Consider the following 22,815-nt stretch of genomic DNA (forward strand, 5'->3'; position numbering starts at 1 on the left):
CTGAAGGCATCAAAACTATGAATGAACACATGTGGAGTTATGTACTTAACAAAAAAAGGTGAAATAACTGAAAACATGTTTTATATTCTAGTTTCTTCAAAATAGCCACCCTTTGCTCTGATTACTGCTTTGCACACTCTTGGCATTCTCTCCATGAGCTTCAAGAGGTAGTCACCTGAAATGGTTTCCACTTCACAGGTGTGCCTTATCAGGGTTAATTAGTGGAATTTCTTGCTTTATCAATGGGGTTGGGACCATCAGTTGTGTTGTGCAGAAGTCAGGTTAATACACAGCCGACAGCCCTATTGGACAACTGTTAAAATTCATATTATGGCAAGAACCAATCAGCTAACTAAAGAAAAACAAGTGGCCATCATTACTTTAAGAAATGAAGGTCAGTCAGTCCGGAAAATTGCAAAAACTTTAAATGTGTCCCCAAGTGGAGTCGCAAAAACCATCAAGCGCTACTACCAAACTGGCACACATGAGGACCGACCCAGGAAAGGAAGACCAAGAGTCACCTCTGCTTCTGAGGATAAGTTCATCCGAGTCACCAGCCTCAGAAATCGCAAGTTAACAGCAGCTCAGATCAGAGACCAGATGAATGCCACACAGAGTTCTAGCAGCAGACCCATCTCTAGAACAACTGTTAAGAGGAGACTGCGCGAATCAGGCCTTCATGGTCAAATAGCTGCTAGGAAACCACTGCTAAGGAGAGGCAACAAGCAGAAGAGATTTGTTTGGGCCAAGAAACACAAGGAATGGACATTAGATCAGTGGAAATCTGTGCTTTGGTCTGATGAGTCCAAATTTGAGATCTTTGGTTCCAACCGCCGTGTCTTTGTGAGACGCAGAAAAGGTGAACAGATGGATTCCACATGCCTAGTTCCCACTGTGAAGCATTGAGGAGGAGGTGTGATGGTGTGGGGGTGTTTTGCTGGTGACACTGTTGGGGATTTATTCAAAATTGAAGGCACACTGAACCAGCATGGCTACCACAGCATCCTGCAGCGACATGCCATCCCATCCGGTTTGCGTTTAGTTGGACGATCATTTATTTTTCAACAGGACAATGACCCCAAACACACCTCCAGGCTGTGTAAGGGCTATTTGACCAAGAAGGAGACTGATGGAGTGCTGCGGCAGATGACCTGGCCTCCACAGTTACCGGACCTGAACCCAATCGAGATGGTTTGGGGTGAGCTGGACCGCAGAGTGAAGGCAAAGGGGCCAACAAGTGCTAAACACCTCTGGGAACTCCTTCAAGACTGTTGGAAAACCATTTCAGGTGACTACCTCTTGAAGCTCATGGAGAGAATGCCAAGAGTGTGCAAAGCAGTAATCAGAGCAAAGGGTGGCTATTTTGAAGAAACTAGAATATAAAACATGTTTTCAGTTATTTCACCTTTTTTTGTTAAGTACATAACTCCACATGTGTTCATTCATAGTTTTGATGCCTTCAGTGAGAATCTACAATGTAAATAGTCATGAAAATAAAGAAAACGCATTGAATGAGAAGGTGTGTCCAAACTTTTGGCCTGTACTGTATAAGTGAGAAGTATTTTGAAGCAGTTTTTAAAAACACATTTTCAGGTGAAAGAAAGGTCAAATTAAAGGCAGTTTCAAAGATTTGTGGGACTGAATTTCTGTTCCTTCAAACAGAGCATAATGAAGGGTTGAATGACTTTAAAACTGTTGTTTTTTTTATAATGACGATTTCTTTGTTACCATTGCACAAAGGGGGAAATAAATAAGAACAACAACAACAAAAACATCAATATCGGCTATCAGCCAAATTGTTGCTTTAAACACTGGTATGGGCCCAGAATTTCACAATTGGTGCACCCCTAATTTAAGTCATTCATCAAGCAAAACTACCAAAAAACATTCCAGCTTCTCATTATTTTCTTCCATTTAATAGATCAAACAGTTTGAAAAATAATTAAAACATTCCTGTGCTAAAAATAGGGTAAATAATTGTTAAATCCAGCTCCAGAATGAAATAAGCCCCATTATCTTAACTAAATTAAACATGTTGGGTTCTGCATCTGTGCAAAATAATTCTGTGGCTTTGCTCTGAACTGCAAAGTGGAAATGGTTGCAGACAAGACAGCAGCTGCATTTGATCCAAACTCCCCCAGATTACTAATGAGGTATTGACCTATAAATGGCACTTCAGAAATGACAGCTACCAATATTGACCTTTAAAAGAGGAGTAAATATAAAGAGTGTCTCCCAAAGCTCAGCACTGTGCATGTGCCAGAGGTCAATACCAAGACTCCATTAGAGCCATTTAAGTAAAACATTCTCCTGGAATAAAAAGCCTGGCTATTTGGCCGAATGATCCCGTGGAACCAGCATGGAATACCTGAATGTTTAAACAACACGCGGGGCAGGCTTGACGCAAGTGTAGCTGACAGACTGAGGAGCAAGAGGCAGCCTAGCCGCGCCGACCACGGCTCTGAAATATGCCTGAGTGTTAATTGGAAACACAGCACAACTGCTTCCTCACTGAAGCGTGTCATTGGAAAGGAAATAAGCAGGAGCAGCAAAATATACAAAGACACTCATGAGGATAAAGGAACACAACTCAATATGATCGGAGCAGGCAGATGAGACGCCGCTAAATACACATCTGACTGGGGCAACGCAGTAATCTTAACACAGATGAATAGCCCTTTGTTAAAAAAATGCCCTCATAGCAAAAGTGAAATGTGTAATTTGTAATATTCAGAAACTTTTCCCCCTCTGGATTCAATAAATACAACTGCATGTGAAAAAGTTTCAGATAAACTTTTTGTTTTTTTACGGTTTGGGACATTGTAGCTTGCTATTGGTGTCGGATCAAATCCATGTAATTCAAAATGTCATTATTTTCATGTTTCAGCCTAAATTGGGGGATTAAAATGTTCCATTCCCCTCAGATTTAGGAGAGCCCCTCAGGCCCCATTGAATCCATTGGACCAAACATCCTGAAAAGCTGATTTTGCCCAGCAACATATCATTTAAAAAAAAAGCACTGAGAGGACGTGACAGAATCAGTTTCAGATGTATCATAAAGGTGTACTATTGCACTGTCAGTATTTGATAACACAGATCTGGTGCCCCTATGACTGCCCAACACCCTACCCCCATTCCCTGACCTCTATTTTCCCTGTTGGTCAGTCCACAGCAAATCCGAAAAGCCTCCCAGCATCTCCATGGCGACGGGCCTCAGTCGAGCAGATGGCCTCAGTGTGCCGCGCGGCAATTAAAGAGGGAGTGCCGAGCGGGGAAAAGAAAGTGGGTCAGGATCAGGGGGGAGCAGGGCCGGCAACGTGAAGCTGCCTCTGCCGCAGGCCTGCGCACAGACGTATGCATTTGCGCATTCTACGGAGCACACGCACACACAGAGACACACACAGAGACACACACACATGTTCATGCCTCGGTGAACCCCTTCCCGGGTATTCCCAGGAAAAACAAACACCCACCCCACGCCAGTCAGGAAACGTCAATTGTGCAAAAGAGGGGTTAGGGCATCTGAATCTCACACACCGAATCCCTCCAACGGCAAGAAGTCAGAAAAACTTCCACCAGAATTACACTGGCAAATCCCACAACCCAATCAATAGGATTAACCCTATAAATCCCACATGCCATACAGAATAAGCCCCCTGTTATTTGGATTACTTCCACTGGAGCGCCACTCACTCTGGCAGGAATTGCTTCTTATTTTTTCAGCCTCACCAAAATTTCACAAACAGCAGGGATGAAACACACCCATGGCAATGTGGGGTAAATCCAATCAGTTTCAACCCGTGACTACTTTCATAGCATATTGAGCACTCTATTGAAACATAGGACTTCAATTTAATCTTGACTTGAACCCACTTGTTCTGAAAGATCTGATTGAGCTTCTGAATCACTCATTACTCAAATTAAGAGAGGCTTTAATTAAACTAATTCAGCGGACAATATGATCTTTAGCACATCATGGAGCTTTTAATTTAATTTACTGTTTTATGTGTCATTATATTCTTACAATTATGCAACAGGCATTTGTTTGAAGATAGCTTTAATGGAGAATATGAGTTGGGGTGTGTGTGTGTGTGTGTGTGTGTGTCGGGGGGGGGGGGTTCCCGCATAGGAAAAGAAAAAAGGCCTAATGAGCTGGAAAAAATTGAATGAACTTTTATTTGCTCAAGTCTTTTCTTCTAGCGAGCAGCCCCAATGAGCCTAAATACAACTACAGCCAAGAACACTATTTAAAGGCAAACAAGAATCACCCTTGGAACATAGTCTCATTCAGGAACAGCATGACCCTGTGCACACTCTCATCCCCCGCAGGGTCTACATGTAAATCTCCATTTCCCCTTTTCCTCTTTACATGTAGGCAGTTATTTTCCCTTGCAAATTTTCTTCCACGACTTATAAATGAAGGTACAATCCTTAGACCCATTCTGCAGAACAATTTGAAACTTGGCATCGTGAGAGGTATGAGTCTGCGGGGCCAGAGGAGGGGAGGTATTTTAACGGTTTTGCTGCGGTATTAAACAGCCTCTATATCAAATTTCTAGTTCCAACATTTGTTCCTCTTTAGCGTCTATTTTCAGTTTTATAATGCTGACGAAGGAGGTACAAGCCCCGGAAACAATCACAAGCCCCTGTATCCATCTCAAATAAATATTTTCTATGCTTGTGCACAATGTAAACAGAACATATGGTTAAAGTGGCAAAGGAACTTAGATGCATCAATAAAGGCAGGAAACTGCACTGTTCACTCTCACTCTGTGAGACTATGGACTACGTGGGTGCAGGGTCAGTGAGTGGGTGTTCTTGTGGCCACTTATATCTGCATAACTTACCATCATATAAATGTTACAACTCATATGTTTGGCACGTGGGTGGGAGATGGGGCGGGGGGGGGGGGGGGGGCCTTGACCCCCAAACCGTCTGTTTCTCTGTCCTGAAGTGACATTTGGCATCGTCACGGCTCAGCTGACAATTGCTGTAAACTACAAAATGGCCCTGCGTGAGTCCTTTACTGGTATCAAAGCCCTTTTCCAGATTCCTGACTGGTTAATTCCACTTGCAAACCTGTAGCCAAGCAAGACGTGTGCTGCCAGAGTGGAAGCTCCCATGTGGAAACCCCTGGCAAAGTTATTAAGCTGGAGGAGGTAAGAAGAAGTGAGGAGGAGGAGAGAGGTGGATGGGGGGTACAGCAGGCATTTTATATGCAACTATTCTCCATTAGAAAGGATTACCTTTAGGGCAAATAGTAAAAAGTAACCCAGACAAAAAGTCAATGCCGACTAGTAGTCAAATCCAGGGCATCTATGATCTGGAACATTCTATAACCGCAAGCAATGAATTTCTAGTTTTTTCCTTGCCTAAACTTAACCATGGTTTAACCTTACTTCAGTTGCCTTGGTGGTTTTCTCCTAACCTAAACTCTGTATTTTAGTTGCCATGAGCTGCTGTAACACAAATATCAAATCAAAGACATTATCACTGAACATTTTGCAGATCTGGAAATGTGATCCCTCTGTCTGATACTAAAAATATCAAGTTGGGTAAATGCAAAGTAGCTGCCAATAGACATAATCTATAGAAGATAAGAGACAGGCATCACAGAAATACTGTATGTTGGCAGACAAAAAGAAACTGATGTAAGCCATAAAGTTTAGTGGGATCCATTTTTATTTATATTTCGCCCTAATGTTTGGCAAATTAAGTTTTTTTGCATAAAATTTTAATGGCTTACTGTTCAAAATGTGCTTTTATTTTATATCTGCTGTCATATTTCGCACTAGCACTTCTTCTGCAACTCTACAATGTCCTGTCTTAGACATATCATTACTGCAATTCAAAATTATTTTGATGCACCCTTGCCAAAATCTTAAGCTTATGTCATATTCATGTAAACAAGCAGCAAATGTCAGCTGATATATCCCTAAAGAACTGTGTCACATATTTTCAAATATAAACATGGACCTCGTAAGAAGAGACAAAGGGTGGAAGAGGACAGACAGGTGCATCAGCAGGACCTCATGGGGGAAACCTGCTTTCCAGCCTGTCAGTCCCTGAAATAATACATTAGGGATAGTGCAGCAGCCCTGTGCTCACTCCCTGTGATGGAGACCTCAAATGTGAAGGGGATGTGCAAGGAAGTCCCTTTGGTTCATGTTCATAGAATCAAAGTCTCAACTGAAAAGATCTTAATGCATGTTCCCCTTGTTTTTTTCCTTTTACCGGCATATGACGTACTGAATTTGTGACACAGTGTGCTGCCTACAGAGCAGGAAATATAGGTAAATCACAACAAAGCCAGACTCTACAGCTTTGCTTTTCTGCATACAAGTCAATAGTTTAAGTAGTTCCAGTGCTGACGCAGACTCCGTCTGGTACAGCTCGAGATAAAGGGATAAACACAACCCCTTTCCCTGCTTTGGGGTGGGACTAGTGATTCCATTACTCACTCGCCCACCTCTTTTTCACACACATTTAAATATAAAATCTACTGACAGCCACAGCCAGTGCCATGCCAATTTTTTTAAAAAAAAACAGACAGGGCACACAGGAAGGAGGCCATTTGGCACACCTGGCTTTCTAAAAACAATGCAAAACTGAAGTCAAATTCAGCCAGGCTTGAAACTGGGGAATCAATAGCAGACTACATTAGTTGCTTTGGAATAGACCCTACTAACAAAACGGAAGGATCGATGCCAAACTGCAGGCCATCTCTGTGTTTATCTTTATCTCATTCACAGCAAAGTTGAAACATGTGCGCTAACAAACAGGCAATATGAAGAATTTCTACCACTCGTGTAGGCTGACCTCAATCTCAGTATAATAGCCAGCGCTGTTAAACTATATGGTGTCCATTTTGCTGTAGGCGAAGTGAAAAATTATAGCTAATATATTCTGAGAAATGATGGCATATAAGCAATTGAAATCCTTTTGAACTGAGCAATTATCTCTTAAGTCGATCACAGCAGGGAAAGGTGCAAACATGAATGAAAGGTGCACATGGAGAGAAATATGACAGACACAGAGCTGACCTGTTATCAGTCATATTCTGCTAGTCTGTCTGCACAGGACGAGGGCACTAAGGAGCTTTGCAAAAAGCTGCAGCACACGGGAAGCTTAGCTATATGTCAGGGAGAATAAATAAACCTGTGTTTGTGTTTTCTACGCAGCCCCCCCCACCCCTTCTCTTTTAACACCAACACCACCGCTGCTGCTGCTGCCCCCCCTTCACCCACTCCCATTTACAACCACGCTGTTGCTTTGAAGCACAGTCAGCTCCCGGAGAGATATCAGTGCGGAATATTAAATGAGCGAACACCATCACTCATTAAAAAGGGAAACATTTCATGAAACAAACCCCCTTTTGTATCAAGTGCTAACCAAGCCGACTCTCAGCAAGCACCGTCCTCAAAGGCAGAGCGAGGAGACAGGGGGAAAGGGGAGAAGAGGGATAGAGGGGAAGGGGGGGTGCACCCAAGTTTGTAGAAAGTAAAAGAGAAAAATGTAAAGTTCTGGCAGGAAATCAGCTCTGAGCCTCGCGAAACCCCGGGTGCTCTGTAACAATGACGGAAATTTCGATACCACTTTGATTCTGAACATTTCCACAACTAAGGATTGAAACCACTGCTAAATTTTCAGAAATGCTCGATATCTTCATTCGGATGTGCTCGGCAAGCTAATGTTCCATTTCAGATTCACCCCTGGAGGGTATTTATCAGTGGATGGCATGTGCAGTGGGTGAGCTGGAAGGCTTGTAATGGGATTGACAGATATGGTTTTTGAAGGTGGTACAGATGTTTGCAGTCAGAAGTTGGAGGCAGTTTGTGTAAATATTCAGTGTCTTATAAAATTGACCTGCTTGAGGTCACAAATTCAGAAAAGTGTCGGAATTTTCAGCAGAATTTGCTTTCAAAGGATAGAAAAGCCTCTTATTCAGCAGGCGGGTGTCAAAGGCATAAGAAATCTCCAATAAAATCGAGAATAAAATGGCTCTTTCAAATATTTAGGGCAGGATGGAAGAAACTTAGACAAGGAAAGGCATTGTTGGCTATGAAAAATGTATTATACTTAAATTATAAAACAATTAAAGGTCCAGCGTGAAGGATTTATATTGGCAGAAATGGAACATGATAAGAATTGTGTTTTCATTTCCTTAGAATGAGCCAGTAATATCTACACAGAGAGCAGGTCCTCGTCCATGGAGTCCGCCATGTTGCACCTCCATGTTTCTACAGAAGCCCAGAATGGACAAACCAAACACTATCTCTAGATAAGGATAAATGCATTTCAGTGTCTGCCACTGTCATTAGCAGCCCCTCTGCGGCATCTGCAAAACACTGATTCTTTAAATTCGAAATTGCTTTATTCAGTGTTTTAACTGGTTTAAAAACAACCAGGTGTTTCTTTTGGAGAGGAAGAGACCTCTGCAGATAATTTATCATGCAGTTAAACCCTCCTAAATGACACTGAAGGAAATCTAACTGGGAGAAGTTTCAGCTGGTTGCAATCTGCAATCCTCATTGCTAGATGCCCCTAAATGCCCCTAAATCTTACATACTGAACCTGGAAATATTAGATCTCAGCAGTGGAATTGTCTAAAATAGTGGCAAAGAACAACATCAGACTGACACTGTTGTCAAGGAGAAACTTCGATTAAATCCCTAATTTAAGGCCCTTATTGGCGCAATACATCAGCAAACTGATACATCGGTCTGACCCAGGACAGGAAGAGGCAGAGCTGCAGGCCAGCTCCTGTCAACAGACTGCACAAGTCAGCACAAAATTCAACTGAGTCAAACAACAAAAAAAACATGGCAACAGCAACAACTAGTCCATCAAGTTTTAAATTGAATCCCAGTCCACCTCAACTAGTTCAGAGAAGAGCCATGAGTGCAATACACAGCCAATGGAACAAAACCTCAGAGCTAATCAAGCCAAACAGGTGACAGAAAATACACAGTTTTTTTATTTATTTATTTGTTTTTGAGACACTGCTTGATGGTTTTTCTTTAACACTGGTGTCAGGTCAAAATTCTGCTATTGACAGACTTTGTCTTTTTACATTACAGCTTCCATTTTCCCCTTCATCTTCAAACTCAGCAGGTTGTTCACTGACTGGTTATCAGGACTCCTGTGCTCCTTAATGGAGGCACATCAGCCCAGCTGCCTGTTGTAAATTGACTTGTTCAGGCAGTCACGGGGGGGTGGGGGCTGCCCTGATCAGATCTGCTTTATTTTAAAGGCATACAGCCTTTGTGGGAAGACCAGGAATTATCCACTCTCTCAATCCCAGATCAGCCTGTGACTAAATGTCCCAGTTGTAAAGCCAGACACAATGAGCAAAGCATGGTATTCCCTTATGATTTCTTGTTTTTTAACCAGTGAAGCAGAAAATACAAGACGACTGCACAAAAAAAATAAAAATGATGCATTTAAAAGGCAGCGCTTCCTTTGCACAGCAGCTCGAAAAAACACAGAAATGGATGCAGTTCCTGTGAAGAAATAAATATGATTTGCCGTTACTGAAATGACTGATTACAGGTAGTAACTATAGTAACTGAGCTCTAAGGGAGAAATACTGCAAAGAAACTCTCCAAGCTATTGGCGAGCCAAGACGCAGGCACATAAAAACAGTGCAGACTGTCAGAATCCCTCCAACATGTGAGATTATTTGTTTTTTCTTCAGAGAAGATTTACATCAACTCAGGAACCATAATAAGCCTATCCTCTGATGCTGGAACAGCTATCTGACAAACTGCAAGGAAAATATGGAACAAGTGTAGTCAGTCAATGCCATTCTCATTCTCAAGAGCAGAGCAGGAATTTAACCATTTAATCCCTTGACAAGGATCGGCTAAATAGAAAGAAAACGACTCGACAGATTAATGCCAAATCAGAAAAGCTCAGGGCGAGATTTGATCCCCTTTATTGATTTCCTTTTTCCTTACTTTGCTGATTCTGCGATTCGAGCTGAAACAGAGACGAATTTCAAGGATTTAAAGCAGAAAATTGCAGCTGCAGTTTCCTGATAAACGTCTTTTCCGTCCTGATCCAACATGGTGACTGTCTGGTGTGAAGAAAGCAAAGGAGCAGGAGAGGACACCTAACAGACACTATACACCAAAATAACAACCAAATCAAAACACTGCATATGATACCGAACTGCATGTTCTGACAAAACAAGCTGTCTGGTAACCTTAGACAGCCGGTGTCTGGGACAAACATTACTTGTGATATTTGACTATCCTTCCATATCCCCTAAAATAGCTTCATCCAGTGATCCAAAGTGTTTCATCATCACAGAGACATGCAGCTGTAAGCTCCTCACTCGAGGCCTTGACACATTCATTAATTCCTTATCAAGACTAAAACCCTGCATGTAAACTACCGACTCCAAACCATCAAAAAGGTTAACTTCATTTAAAGCCCCTCTAACACATGCACTGCAAACCTGAAATTATCTAGACATTACCCAAAGGAGCTGTATGTGAGAATGCAAATGTCTCAATCAGTTGGATCGGACAGTAAACGGATTTATATATTGCTGTCTGGCGAATTCACAATGAACGAGTGGGCGCACTGATGATGTTTCTATCATGCAGCTCACACGAAGCTGGAAGACAACAAACATCCAAGGATAAAGAAGTAGAGTAATTTACACAAAGATGGCAATAAAAATGTCTAGCTGGGGCGATGATGAGATTCGCAAACTTCCGTCCGCAAGGGCTAAAGCTGGAATCGTCAGACAAGTTCGAGGAACGGCAAGACATTCGGTTGTTTATGAGCGAATTACGAATCGGGTATGTGACTGCTGTGTAATCTGCATTATGTCCTGCTTCCTGCATGCTCTACCAAGGTAACACCCCTCGCTTAAGATAAACAAAGTACTTCATGAAGGTGAGAGAGCTTCTGACACAGACAATCTCCTGCATGTGTGAAAGGGAAACTCTGAACTCTGAACAATGTCCAGACCCGATTCTCTGGACATTTTCTAGAGTTCATATGAGAAAACAGCTAAACAGTCATTCTGAAGCTGCAACAATTAGGTCTAGTTTATTAATCGATTAGTCAATTGACCGAAAAGTCATTGGTGACTTTTTTGATAACCAAATAACTGTGGTAGTAAGTTGAGTAAGTAAGCAAAAAAATTGCTGGTTTCATGCTTTTTTTTTGCAGATATGTGTAAACTTTACATTTCAACAACACTGTGGCTAATGTGTGGTCAAGTTTAGCCATAAGGTTATGATTAGGAAAAGATCAAGCTTTGGCTTAAACATCCAGTTATGGTGGCATCAATGAAAATGTAGCCAATGTCTCGCTAAAAAGCACTGGTTTTGTTGTTCTCCGGTCTAGAACAGTGGTCTATGGATGGAAACCATCTCGCCCAGGTGCCACGCCGTCCACCATCCCTTCCACCTCCTGATGTAAAAGTCAGCTCATATACGGACAATCAGAACTACATCGCTTTAGAATCGTTGATATGATCTGTATGAAACATACAAATGTAACCACTGTCTGTGGTTTGCAGAAACATACAATGCCAGACTATAGGCTGGATATAATACACTGTTTGTAGACGTCACCTTTGGCTCTGGAAAAATTAAACAGGGCATATCTTACTGTTTTCTGACATTTTATCGACAAAACGATTATCTGAGAGAATAATGGGCGGATTAATCAATAATGAAAATAACTGTTAGTTGCAGAGCTAATTCATTCAGCCTTTAATAGTATTTGTGCCGTCGTCTGCACGCAGAGAACACTCCATTTTGGCATAACCTTTCCATTATTTAGGTTCAGCGCTTATTGTCATGTTTTATTAATCTATTTTGTGATACTGCAGCATTTATGCAGAGACCAAGGGGCTGGTAATGTGCATCGTGAACTAACAAAAGAAAACTGAGAATGTGCTTTTTACATTAACTGCTGTGGTGTGGGAACAAAACTTAGTTAATTCAAATACTTCACCAAAGAAAAGAGAAATCACTGAAATTAATGAAGGGCAACTCCATTTACACAATCAAAGCAGACACATAAAAAAAGGAGAAACTACATTTTACAGAGACATTTCATGCAGTCATTGGAGAAGGATTTGCTAAAGAGCTGACAGCACAAGTACAATGAGCTAAATGCTCTAAGAGATGAAGTTTGAGTGGCCAAGTACCTCCATTAGTTTCTATGGCAAAAACGAAGCTTAATCTCCTGTCAGCTCCCCTCAAGCTAGTCTCCCAGGACTCGCTGCTCTCTCTCCCATCCATCACCTCAGCAGGGACCAAAGGGAGACTCCCCAAAGGAATGAGGATCAGAGCAATTTGCATTCACACTCGAACCATCAAGGCCCAACAATCCCATAGTGACGCTCTCCATTACACTATATCACAACTGTCATCCAAATGAAATGTAAAATGCCACGGAATAGCAATTACAGATTTTCTTCAAAAAGAGGGAAAGTCAAAATGCTAATTGCAATGTTCCAGCAGTATTTGTTCCATGACCCATCTGAGGAAACATTTTCCTGCCTGTTTCAGCGCTCAACATCAAACATCTATTTCAACACATTTCATGAACATGCCTGCAATTGTGCTCAGACCCCCCGACTGTTCAGTCAATCAATCCAACTGAAGTACGTGACATTTCATACACAAAGGTAGACTTCAGTGTGCAGAATGCGTTTGGAAAATAAATACACACTCCAGCAGCACAGCATGTGACCAGTTGTCATGAGTCAAAATGAACTGTTGTGCGTCAGACTTCGGTGACAAGCCTGTGCATAGAAATCAGGCTGTTGGCTTCGCAATTAACCCTAAAGAGTCAAACAATAAAGCTGTCTATCAAAAGCAAACAGGAAACATCACCCGTGGTTCGCATCCTTCAGGAAATGTCATGTGAGACTCACACAGCAAATAAACACAATTAAAGGGCAGTGACACGCAAAATAATGCAGCTGTGTTGTATAGCAGAGAAACTTACCAGCAAACATTCAGATGAAACTATTCTGACTGACTGCTATGAAATGACTGACAGAACCGAACAACAGGGGTCTCCAGCAGAGTGATTTTCGCCCGCACGCTGCCAAGTCATTACAAAGATTATAATTCACGACTGCACAATTTCCCTTCCTGAATAATTGTACATTCAAAGTTGATGCTCGTCCACCATTCAGCATTCATTTCCCCAATGTTTAATCCAACTAAGATGTGGAATTAGAGCTGGAAAATCTCTTTATCCCACCACTGAGAGTGATATCTATATGGGCTCGAACAGCACCAGGACCCGAGGATGGAGCCAAGCCATAAACAACCACCTGGTTGCTAACTCAATCCACACTCAATTAAATATCAGACTGGAGAGACTGAGTGTTAATATAAGAAAGCAGGAACAGAGCTGCCGTTTTTATTCACAGATGCATTATTCTCAATGTTCCTTTTATTTGATAATCTATTTGGCGAGCGGCTCGGAATATTTTCTGTTTATGAATTTGGCACTCTTGTGTTTTCTACAAATGGTTATTACCATGACAAGCACAAATGGCTTTCCCTGATGGATAACTGCAACAGGGTTTGCTGCTACTTGCATTTGTTAGGGCCATTCTCCGACTTGTTTGTGCTTCTGTAATGAGGAGAGAGTCTGGAACATGTTGTATATCAATTAGGCCATCAAAGACAGTGGGCATTTATGGCAACACCCTTTAACCTCAGGGTGAAAGACCAGATTCTTGTTTTTGCATGTCAAAAGAAACGGGTCCAAACAGATGCTGAAATAAAACATTTTCCAAGCCCTTCCCTTCACAGTGATGTCTGAAAGCACAAATTGTGCAGTCACTTTGGTTAAATAAACTACACTAATAAAAAAAAAAAAAAAAAAAAAAAAAAGAGACAGAAGAGCCAAGTTATTCATACGGTGTCTAATTAGGCTTAGAAAACACCTCCTGCTTTACTCAAATAAGACGTTTCCAGGACGCTTTAAGAGCAATTTTTGAGACATTTCTCCACTCCCTTGATTGAACAGCTTCAAAAGATTTCCACCGTGAATCCCAAGGGAACCAGTTAATCCTGATCTTCTCCACAAGCAAAGGGATCATCTCAATGTAAATCAGACAGGGCTTTTGATCAAAGTATTCAATCAGTCTTAAACACATGACGCCACAAGGAGCCTCACTGCGAACAAGGTCAACATCTTGGTTGTTCTTGAGCTCAAAGGGAGGTGGGAGAAAAACAACTCAGATGTGACATAAAATATGCGCCTGTACAGATGCATTAGACGAGAAAAAGACCACCAAAACATAAGATTAGAGTGTACAAGCTGCAGTCTGTCGGAGAAAATGAGGATCCCAGTCCCATTCAAAACATCATCGGACATTCCTTGACCACACTTGACCCTCGTCCATTCCTTTCTTAAAATAGGGGCGCCAGACAGAATTTACTTGTCCGTGATGTAAACAAACCAGTAAACTTTCAGCTAAGCCTTAAATCCCCCCCCCCCCGGATAATGGATCACACACAAACACAGGCGTAGGCACACAAAACTAGCTCGTTTTGTTTCCCAATTAGACAGTTGTCAATATAACCAGAATAATGATGCTCCATCCGATAGCAGTCAAATACACTTATTAAGCATGTGTTTGAATGATTAGACCCACTCAAGGAAGCTTTAATGCCAGGATGATCAATGTCAAATTATCACTCCATTTATCAACCACCAGTGCTCCAATCCTCCACCCAAAACACACACACACACACACACACACACACACCACCTCTCTTTCTCTGTGATCTATTATGTATTCAGGACAGTGTCTCAAAGTATGACAGAGGTTGAAGACAAATGTCACCACGTCCTGAGTCACTCTTCCTCAGGAAACATCATGAGTGAATATGAAAAGCAGCAAAGGCCTGTGGATTTGATGAACAGTTTAAAATGAAGGATTCAGACATCATGAGTCCTTCAAGTAATTCTACAATATTTACCTAGCAGACAGGAGCTGAGCAGAACAGGCCACAGGTTTCAATTATCATTCAGGAGCACTGTGTGGCTCCGAGTTGCCATTACAATGAGATATTGGAAAACTTGGGAGTCTGCTGGCCCTGCACGGTTCGCACATATCGCCATCTGCCTGCTGCTCGGGTAACTTCATTATTTTTGCAGCCCAATAATTATTCTGCAGCCGTTTTCCGTGGGTTTGACTCTAGGACTGAAAACACTTTCCAATTTTCTCTCACTCATTTGCACATCTTGTTCCAAAACACAAACCGCGCCATCAAATCGATCCACCCATTCATGCATTAATCAAGTCTTGCAAAAACATCAAGCAGCACACACATACACACACACACAGAGTGGGGAGCAGGGATGTGATGATAAAATAAAGCACATACGTCTCAGATGATTCCCTGCAGCTTACCTTGGACGTGCAGCGCTAACAGGAGTATCCATATCCCCACACACATCGCCATGGCACCTCAACTATCCGGATCTCGTCTGATAACCTGAGAGTGGATGAACGGGGATCACTCGAGACGACAAAGACCAAGCATGCAACTTCTGCAAATCCCACTTCGGATCCGAACTAGTCTAACTCCCTCACTGAGCAGTAGGAGACTTTCGTAAAACTAGAGGATCGGTGTTGCGCTTCTCCGTACCAAAGCATCAATGGCACGTCTGCGGCGTTTCTTTGCTCTGGCGGAGAGTTTGCACTAAGTCGAGCCTGGCCGGGGTCCCCAAAATGAGATCCAAGCGGCTGCAGATGTGCCGTGTGGATGATGGAGTCTGTTGGGAAACAGCAGGCAAATATAGAGAAGAAGGAGAGTTATCAAAGCAGCTCTTCTAGTTTAACCATGGAGCCTTTGTTTCTCCATCCACCGCAGCGGCTGCACAACTCTCTCCCTCCTTCCAGGGTTGTGGATCAGAGGTAAAGTGGGCGGGAGGTCCTCGATCGATGCTGCGCTGGGAAGTTTCCAACACTTGGAGAGTTCCGCCGGGGAAATGTTGTCTTCCGTCCGCAAAAACTGACACAGCACCTAACAGATATTCTGCTGGCACCGTCCCGGCGTTAGTTCCTTAAGTTCCCGGTTGTCCCTGTCTGCAGCCACGGCCAGCCGGAGATCAGCACACCAGGCAGGTGAAGTTGTTGCAACTCTGGAAATGGTGGGATGTCCCCCCTCTTTTCCTCGTTTTTCTTTCCTGTGGATGAAACAGTGTTTCTTTATCCCACTATGCGCACCGCCCCGCTGATCTGCCACCACAGTGTGTTGCTGACTATCGCTGACGCTTTGGGAGAGATCGGGATCGGTGACGTTGTGCAAGGGAGGAGCCTGGATTGTCCTGCAAAAAGCAAAAGCATCGCCTGGGAGAAAAAAAAACAGAAAGCTACAGTAGCCTATAGCCCCCTAGGAAGTGACTCTCAAACTTTTCGAGCACGTACAGGGTGTTTAAAATGAGTAGTTTGGAGCAGATGGTGATCACATTGTGCGCAAAGGAAAAACAATTTTGGAAGGATTGAGATAGATCCGTCGAAGAGGCAGGGTGGGGATGTGGGGGACGAGGACAATAACAGCGTGTACAGTCATGCTGAAGTGAAATAATGCATTGTGAAACACCAGTCATATGCTGAAACCCCACAGGCCCCCACTGAGACACCGAAACCTTTGAGACTGGAGGGAAGTGAGAGGCAAAACCAAAACTGGCACTTAGAGAAATTGCTATATTTAAAAAACACTACCTCACTTATGTTGAGGAAGCTGCCTGAGCCTCACTTTGACAGGCACTGACAGGTCCACAGGCGAGAAGCAATCAGTGACTAAATAATTCTAGATTTTGATCTTTTCATGTCAGTTTTCTCAAAATGTTTCCCAAATAAAAGCTCATAATTGAATTAAATTATAATTGAAATAAACTAATCTCACTGATGTCCAGTGACCACAAGAGCATGTCACATTTTACATTGATATAGCCTACCCCCAAGAAACAGACATTTACCAGTTATTATATTTCAAATTAGGTAAATGCAAGGCGCCACTAGAGATCCTCTCAATGGCCCCTGAAGCACCCCAGACCTCATGTTAACCACAAATCTAATAACAAACATGTCAGGGTGGGGCAGTGAATGCTAAAATATGATCCAAACAGTCATCCCAACATATTCTCATAGTGAGGTAACTTTTTGTAAATCAAAAATAAGGGGAGCAACACTGGATGATGATCTTAGAGGGGAAAACAAAGTCACTGAAAGATGGTCGTTACATCTTCAACAATACATGAGTGTATATGCGTGGGAGAGAGGGATCTATATCACCTCATGAACCAGCTGTGAAAGCTAACTAACCATACCCTGCCCCCCTTTTTCCTTCCTTCCTTCCTTCCTTCCTTCCTCGTCACTCCTGAGCCAGTTCATCCTTTTCCCCAGAAGTGACCAAACAGGATCAGGCCTGTGAAGGCACTGCCTGGAAATGAATGGGAGGATGAATGTGATAACACTTCCCTCTTGTGGACAGTAGTTCTGCAGATAATTACAACAGACCATGCTTAATATCACTGAGTCGATTGTGTTGTTTGGAGTTTGCAGGCTTGCGCGTGTTCAAAGTCCAGTCTTTGGTCATGATTCACTATCAGCGCTGCAGAATTATCTGCTGAACAGCAAGAGAAATTACCTGGCATGACAAAACAGCACAGGGCCAATTGGTTATTAGGGTCAGTGTAGTGTTTGGGACACAGCGACATAAATCATGCTGTTTAAAGTGGGAAACTACACGCGGCATACGCTATCCTTTCTAAGTGAAGGATGTGCAGTTAATAAACATGCCTACAATCCTGTTAAACGCAATGAAACCAGACTAGTGCATCGGTAGTGACTGGGAGGATACAGATAAACTCTGTAAGACCTGACATTTTGTTTTGTCAAATAAAAGCTGTGAAGAAAAATGAAGTGGCTGCTGCTTGAAATTCTTCATGCTTAACCCAAAGTAGCGGTTTAAGCTAAATGATGTTTAGCTTAAACTCTGATGTACTCTGTCATTTGCAGCTGAACTGAATTACTATAGACTGACAAGGCACACATAGAAAGAGAAAACTCACGGGTATCACGCTAGATAGCAGGAGTATTTCCAGGGCTATGAATAAAGTATACAGTATGAATTAACAATGCCAATTTTACACTACGTTTTACCATTCAGAGGATAATCACTTTACTTCATAAACCCTGAAAGGTCAGAGCAGCAGCAGCCTGGGGCTATTAAGAGATGGGTAGCAGTCTTAATCTGATGGAAAATTTGGAAGGGAGGAAGGGAGTATAAAATCCTCTCTTCAAGGGCAACTACCTTAAGTGTGCCCTTGAGCAAGGCACTTAACAAGTATTTGCTCCAGTGGCAGGAGTTCATTGGTCAGCAGTGGTCTCAAACAGAAAGCGTATGAAGCTGTCTGAGTTGAAATCTCCTGACAAAAAGCTCCCACGCTCGGCCAAACTTCTTGTGACACTTAATAGCTAAAAAACTCCAGGTGTGACCCTTGCCTTTGATGCATTAACTCCAGGGCCCCCTTCATTGAGCAGCTGAGGTTATGATTGATTTACAGGCAGGCTGATGAAATCTGATACACTCTTTCTGAACTACAGCTTGTGCCAGAGCTCTAGGCCGGGCGCGAGCCAATGTGGAGATACAGGAAGTGTTCTGCATAAAGAATATTTGGAGATGAAGGAGAAAAATAGCAGTGGCTAAATTGTAGACCCAGTATAGATGAAAGGTTTCTGATTAATACGTCATTGTCGTATAAATGGTGATGATTATTTTCAAACAGAGAGAAAGTAGTGATATTTTGCTCATGCCAGTATTGCAAATGTATTTATTTAAAGGTCCAGTGTGTAGGATTTAGTGACATCTAGTGGTGAAGTTGCAGAACTGAAACTTTCTCACTTGTGCCGAGCTTAAGGGAGAACTACTGTATGGAGGGTGAAACAAAAATGCAAATGGCCCTCTCTAGAGCCAGTGTTTGATTTGTCCATTCTGGGCTACTGTAGGACAAGTGGTGACTCTGGAACACGGCCCATTTCATTTATAGATATAAACAGCTCATTCCAAGATAACAAAAACGCAATGATTCTTATTTTTGGATGATTATAAACAGATAAAAACATAGTTATGAATATTATTTTCTGCCAGTATAGATGCCCTTAAATCCTACACAGTGGACCTTAAAGAAATATAGTGGGAAGGATACGAAATAAAGTGCCTGCTTGAATCTTAGCACAACAAATACAGAAGCAGATAACGTGTTGAATCAGATTATGGCATCTTGTTTCAATTTGAGTGAAAAAAAATTAATAAAATCTTATTTATTACAATCCCATAAAACGTAATGGGCACATTTACTAGACATCAACAACACCCCAGTTCAGTTACAATATGTCATATATCGATGATAGTTCAATCAATAATAGCTACATTATGTCATCTATCTGTAAGTGTGAAGTAGGGTTTGAGTCTAATCTGCCTCTGTCCCACATTCTGTCATCACCTCTGTCAGTGATGCAAACATTGATTTATAGAACACGGCATCTGTCATATTGGTGACCTAATGTAAGCTGTCACAAACTTGCAATTGCGAGCATAAAAATGATGGCAGAAGTTTGGCAACGTGCTGATGAGCAAAGCACAATCCAGGTTTTTAGCAGTCCAGAATAGCATGAAATCTGCATTGGGCCTGACCCAAGTCTGCCTCCCTGGAGAGCAGACAACCCTTTTTGATCCAAAACTGTTAGTTTCCCTGGCCTGGAAAACATGTGATAGAGAAATCTGTGTCCTATAGAAACTGTATTTGTTCTGAACAGAGACACATCTACACAGTTCAATTAAATGAAATAATTGTTTATCTCTGAACATGGAAGTCATGTGATACCAAAGATGATTCTCATATTAACATGTGGAAACACCCCTGCAGGGCTGCTGTTAACTGATTTGCCTCATCATTTAATATAGTGCAATTATATTGCAAACAAATTACTGACCATAAAGTAATGACTTGATACAGTGGGTAGTAATTGTTTCACCCAAGAGACTTAGGCTGGTAATGTCTTCAATTCTCTAGAAGCAACAACTTGAACTACTGAATGATTAATTTTCAAGTGTTGTCCAATCTCCCAGCTGTTGATAGACAGGTACACAGATGATTATGGATCATTTATAGACATAATTAAGGGACAAACATTATAACAGCCTGCAGCTCCTACTTAAACTGGACCACAGTGGTAACCAGCTAAGAGATAATTTGCCACCAATGCAGCCAGCAGAGCTAAAACATGAAAGACATGTGAAACAAATGACTCGCTGTAGGAGACTTAATTTATGCTGGACATACCATGAAGATGTTTGGTAACATGTTTCCGAATACACACAAACACAGCATAGCAGAGAAAAGCCAACACTGCACTGTATGAGGCAGCTAATCTCCTTTAGAGTGAACGGAAAGGTCTTATCAACCTGTTACAGTGTTTTCATTGACAAAGTATTATCTTTTTTTCTTCAAATACCAATCAAAGGGACAGAAATTGGCTCTCTGGCATTAGCAGCATGTGCTCCAAAATCACTGGAAGAAGAAAAGAAGAAGTCTTAGAGAGTTTAACTCTCAGCGGGGGCCCAGGAAAAGCCAAGAAAACATTACATGACAAGTCATTGATGCTCCTCTCACCTCTGGTGCCTCGGTGTCGGACAAATTGAAGGGAAAATACCTCTGTGGCCAATGATGAATGTTTTATGAGGTTTCTAACAGTGGACAATGATGTGGTATATTAAATATGCATATATACATTTGATATCTGACCTTTGTCTACGGTCTGCGCTTCAAATGGACAAATATGCAAATGGAAACATCTGGACTCTGCTGTCTGTCATATGAGATGTTTAATGTTGCATATTTGATGGAAATGTACATGTATGTAAATTTCACCTTTAACAGATCTCTGTGTTTGTACTGGCATGTAAGAATGAAGTTGATACTATTTAACACCCTCATATGGCATCTATGGTCTCCACATTCAGTCTTGACATTTTAGAATAAGTAGCATTATACAATACATTCAACATAGAAAAAGGTATTTATACTTGGACTACTGTTTCTGTCTATATTAAGGAAGGCATTTTCCACAAAATATAGCCTGTAGTTTTCACCCCCCAAAGAAAAAAAAAATCTGAGTTCTTATATAAATTCATTCATTATCTGTGACCACTTATCGTGGGGGTGGACTGGAGCCTATCCCAGTTGACAATGGGCGGGGTACACCTCACTCGCATACCATTTCTTTTTACTTATAGTAGGTACTGCAGCTGCCCTTAATAATATGTACTGTTGCATGCAGTACGCACACAATCAGGACATACTACTTTCTCATAACATTACACCCTGACCTTTGACCCTCTTGCTTATATATCCATTACCTCGGAGATAAAAACAACTCCAATTACTGAGTTCCCCGAGGATATGACCAACCCGGAGAGCTCTGCTGTTGTTGCTTTGCAATCTATGTATATTAACTTTAAAGTTATAACTGCATATATTGTAGATTCTAACATATTATATCTGCAACAGGGAAATGTTGCTGTTGTTGTTTGTATTATATATGATTATTTTGTTCACTTAAACAATCAATTAACCTATTAGTACTTTGCAAATGGTCATCAGTTACTTTAATGCGCTGTCATCCATCATTGCGACTTCTGACAGCTGTCAATCAGCTGTCAATGACCTGTCAAACTCTCATCTGTTTGTAGCTCAGTTAATGTGAAGTATCGTCCGCTGTGCAGAGGATTATGGGTCAGAATAGCCAGAAAAGCATGCAGGCTTGCATACTGCAAAAATGGACCAGATGTAGTAGAAAATCTTGTTATATTTGGCATAATGCATTTAACATACTATGTACTGGGACATAATAAATTCTTTTTCTTGGACACTATATAGTATGGTAGTATGGAACACACAGATAGAGACAGACAACCATTCATGCTCACTGGCAATTTAACACTCGCCAATTAACTTTAACTGCATGTCTTTTGACTGTGGGAAGAAGCTGGAGAACCTGGACACAACAAAACTCCACACAGAAGGACCCCAGAAGGCTGCTGGGTTCGAACCCGCAAATCCTCTTGCTGTGAGGCAGCAGTGCTAACCACTGCATCACTATGCAGAAAATTAAAAAAATATCAGCTTAAAGGAACAGTGTGTAAGATTCAGGGGGATTTAGTGACATCTAGTGGTTAGGATTGCAGATTGCAACCAGCTGAAACTTTTCCCGCTTAGGATTCCTTCGGCGTTAATTTTTAGGATGCTTTTGCTAGATCACAGATCAGGCTAGTAGAAACACTGAATAAAGCAGTTTCACTTTACAAATCAGTGTTTCTCTCCGCTGTTCAACACGCCACAGAGGGGCCGTTAGCCCAGTACCTGCTCATGTGCTCACCTGTTTCTGATCCAGACGTTTAGGAGGTTTTTGCTGGGAGCTGATTGTCCACATTCTCCAACGCTTTTCGGCATGCAACATGGTGGGCTCCGTGGATGAGGACCTGCTCTCTGTGTTGATATAAATGGCTCATTCTAATGAAACAAAAACGCAAGAGTGTGTATTTTCAAGTAATTATACACTTAAGAAAACATGCTCATTATATTTGAATCCACTTCTGCCAGTACATCCGACACACTTGACCTTTAAAACTGATAGTTTCACTGATCAGGTCTTTAACAAAAATGATTACTATTATCACCAGCATGTCACCGTTATTGACAATTAGTAGATTTCACTGAAATACATGGTTAAAGAGATGAGCA

The 22,815-nt window shown here is 41.8% G+C and overlaps 1 protein-coding gene and 1 long non-coding RNA gene across 5 annotated transcripts in view; one reads left to right on the forward strand and one right to left on the reverse strand.

The window, feature by feature from the left end:
- The window catches only part of nectin1b (nectin cell adhesion molecule 1b), a 186,936-nt gene extending 170,429 nt beyond the window's left edge, over positions 1-16,507 (reverse strand). For 2 of the 4 annotated variants that reach the window (XM_078166939.1, XM_078166938.1), the window contains exon 1: positions 15,413-16,499. In XM_078166939.1, coding sequence (XP_078023065.1) covers positions 15,413-15,464 — 52 coding nt within the window. In that variant the 5' untranslated portion in view covers positions 15,465-16,499. Of the gene's footprint in view, positions 1-15,412 lie in introns of all 4 variants that reach the window. The other 2 variants (XM_033632376.2, XM_033632379.2) reach the window with 2 other exon arrangements.
- The window catches only part of LOC144462731 (uncharacterized), a 91,478-nt gene that overhangs the window by 38,317 nt on the left and 30,346 nt on the right, over positions 1-22,815 (forward strand). The gene's annotated exons all lie outside the window — the stretch shown is intronic.

Source organism: Epinephelus lanceolatus, chromosome 4, assembly GCF_041903045.1.
Source record: "Epinephelus lanceolatus isolate andai-2023 chromosome 4, ASM4190304v1, whole genome shotgun sequence".
Lineage (NCBI taxonomy): Eukaryota > Metazoa > Chordata > Actinopteri > Perciformes > Serranidae > Epinephelus > Epinephelus lanceolatus.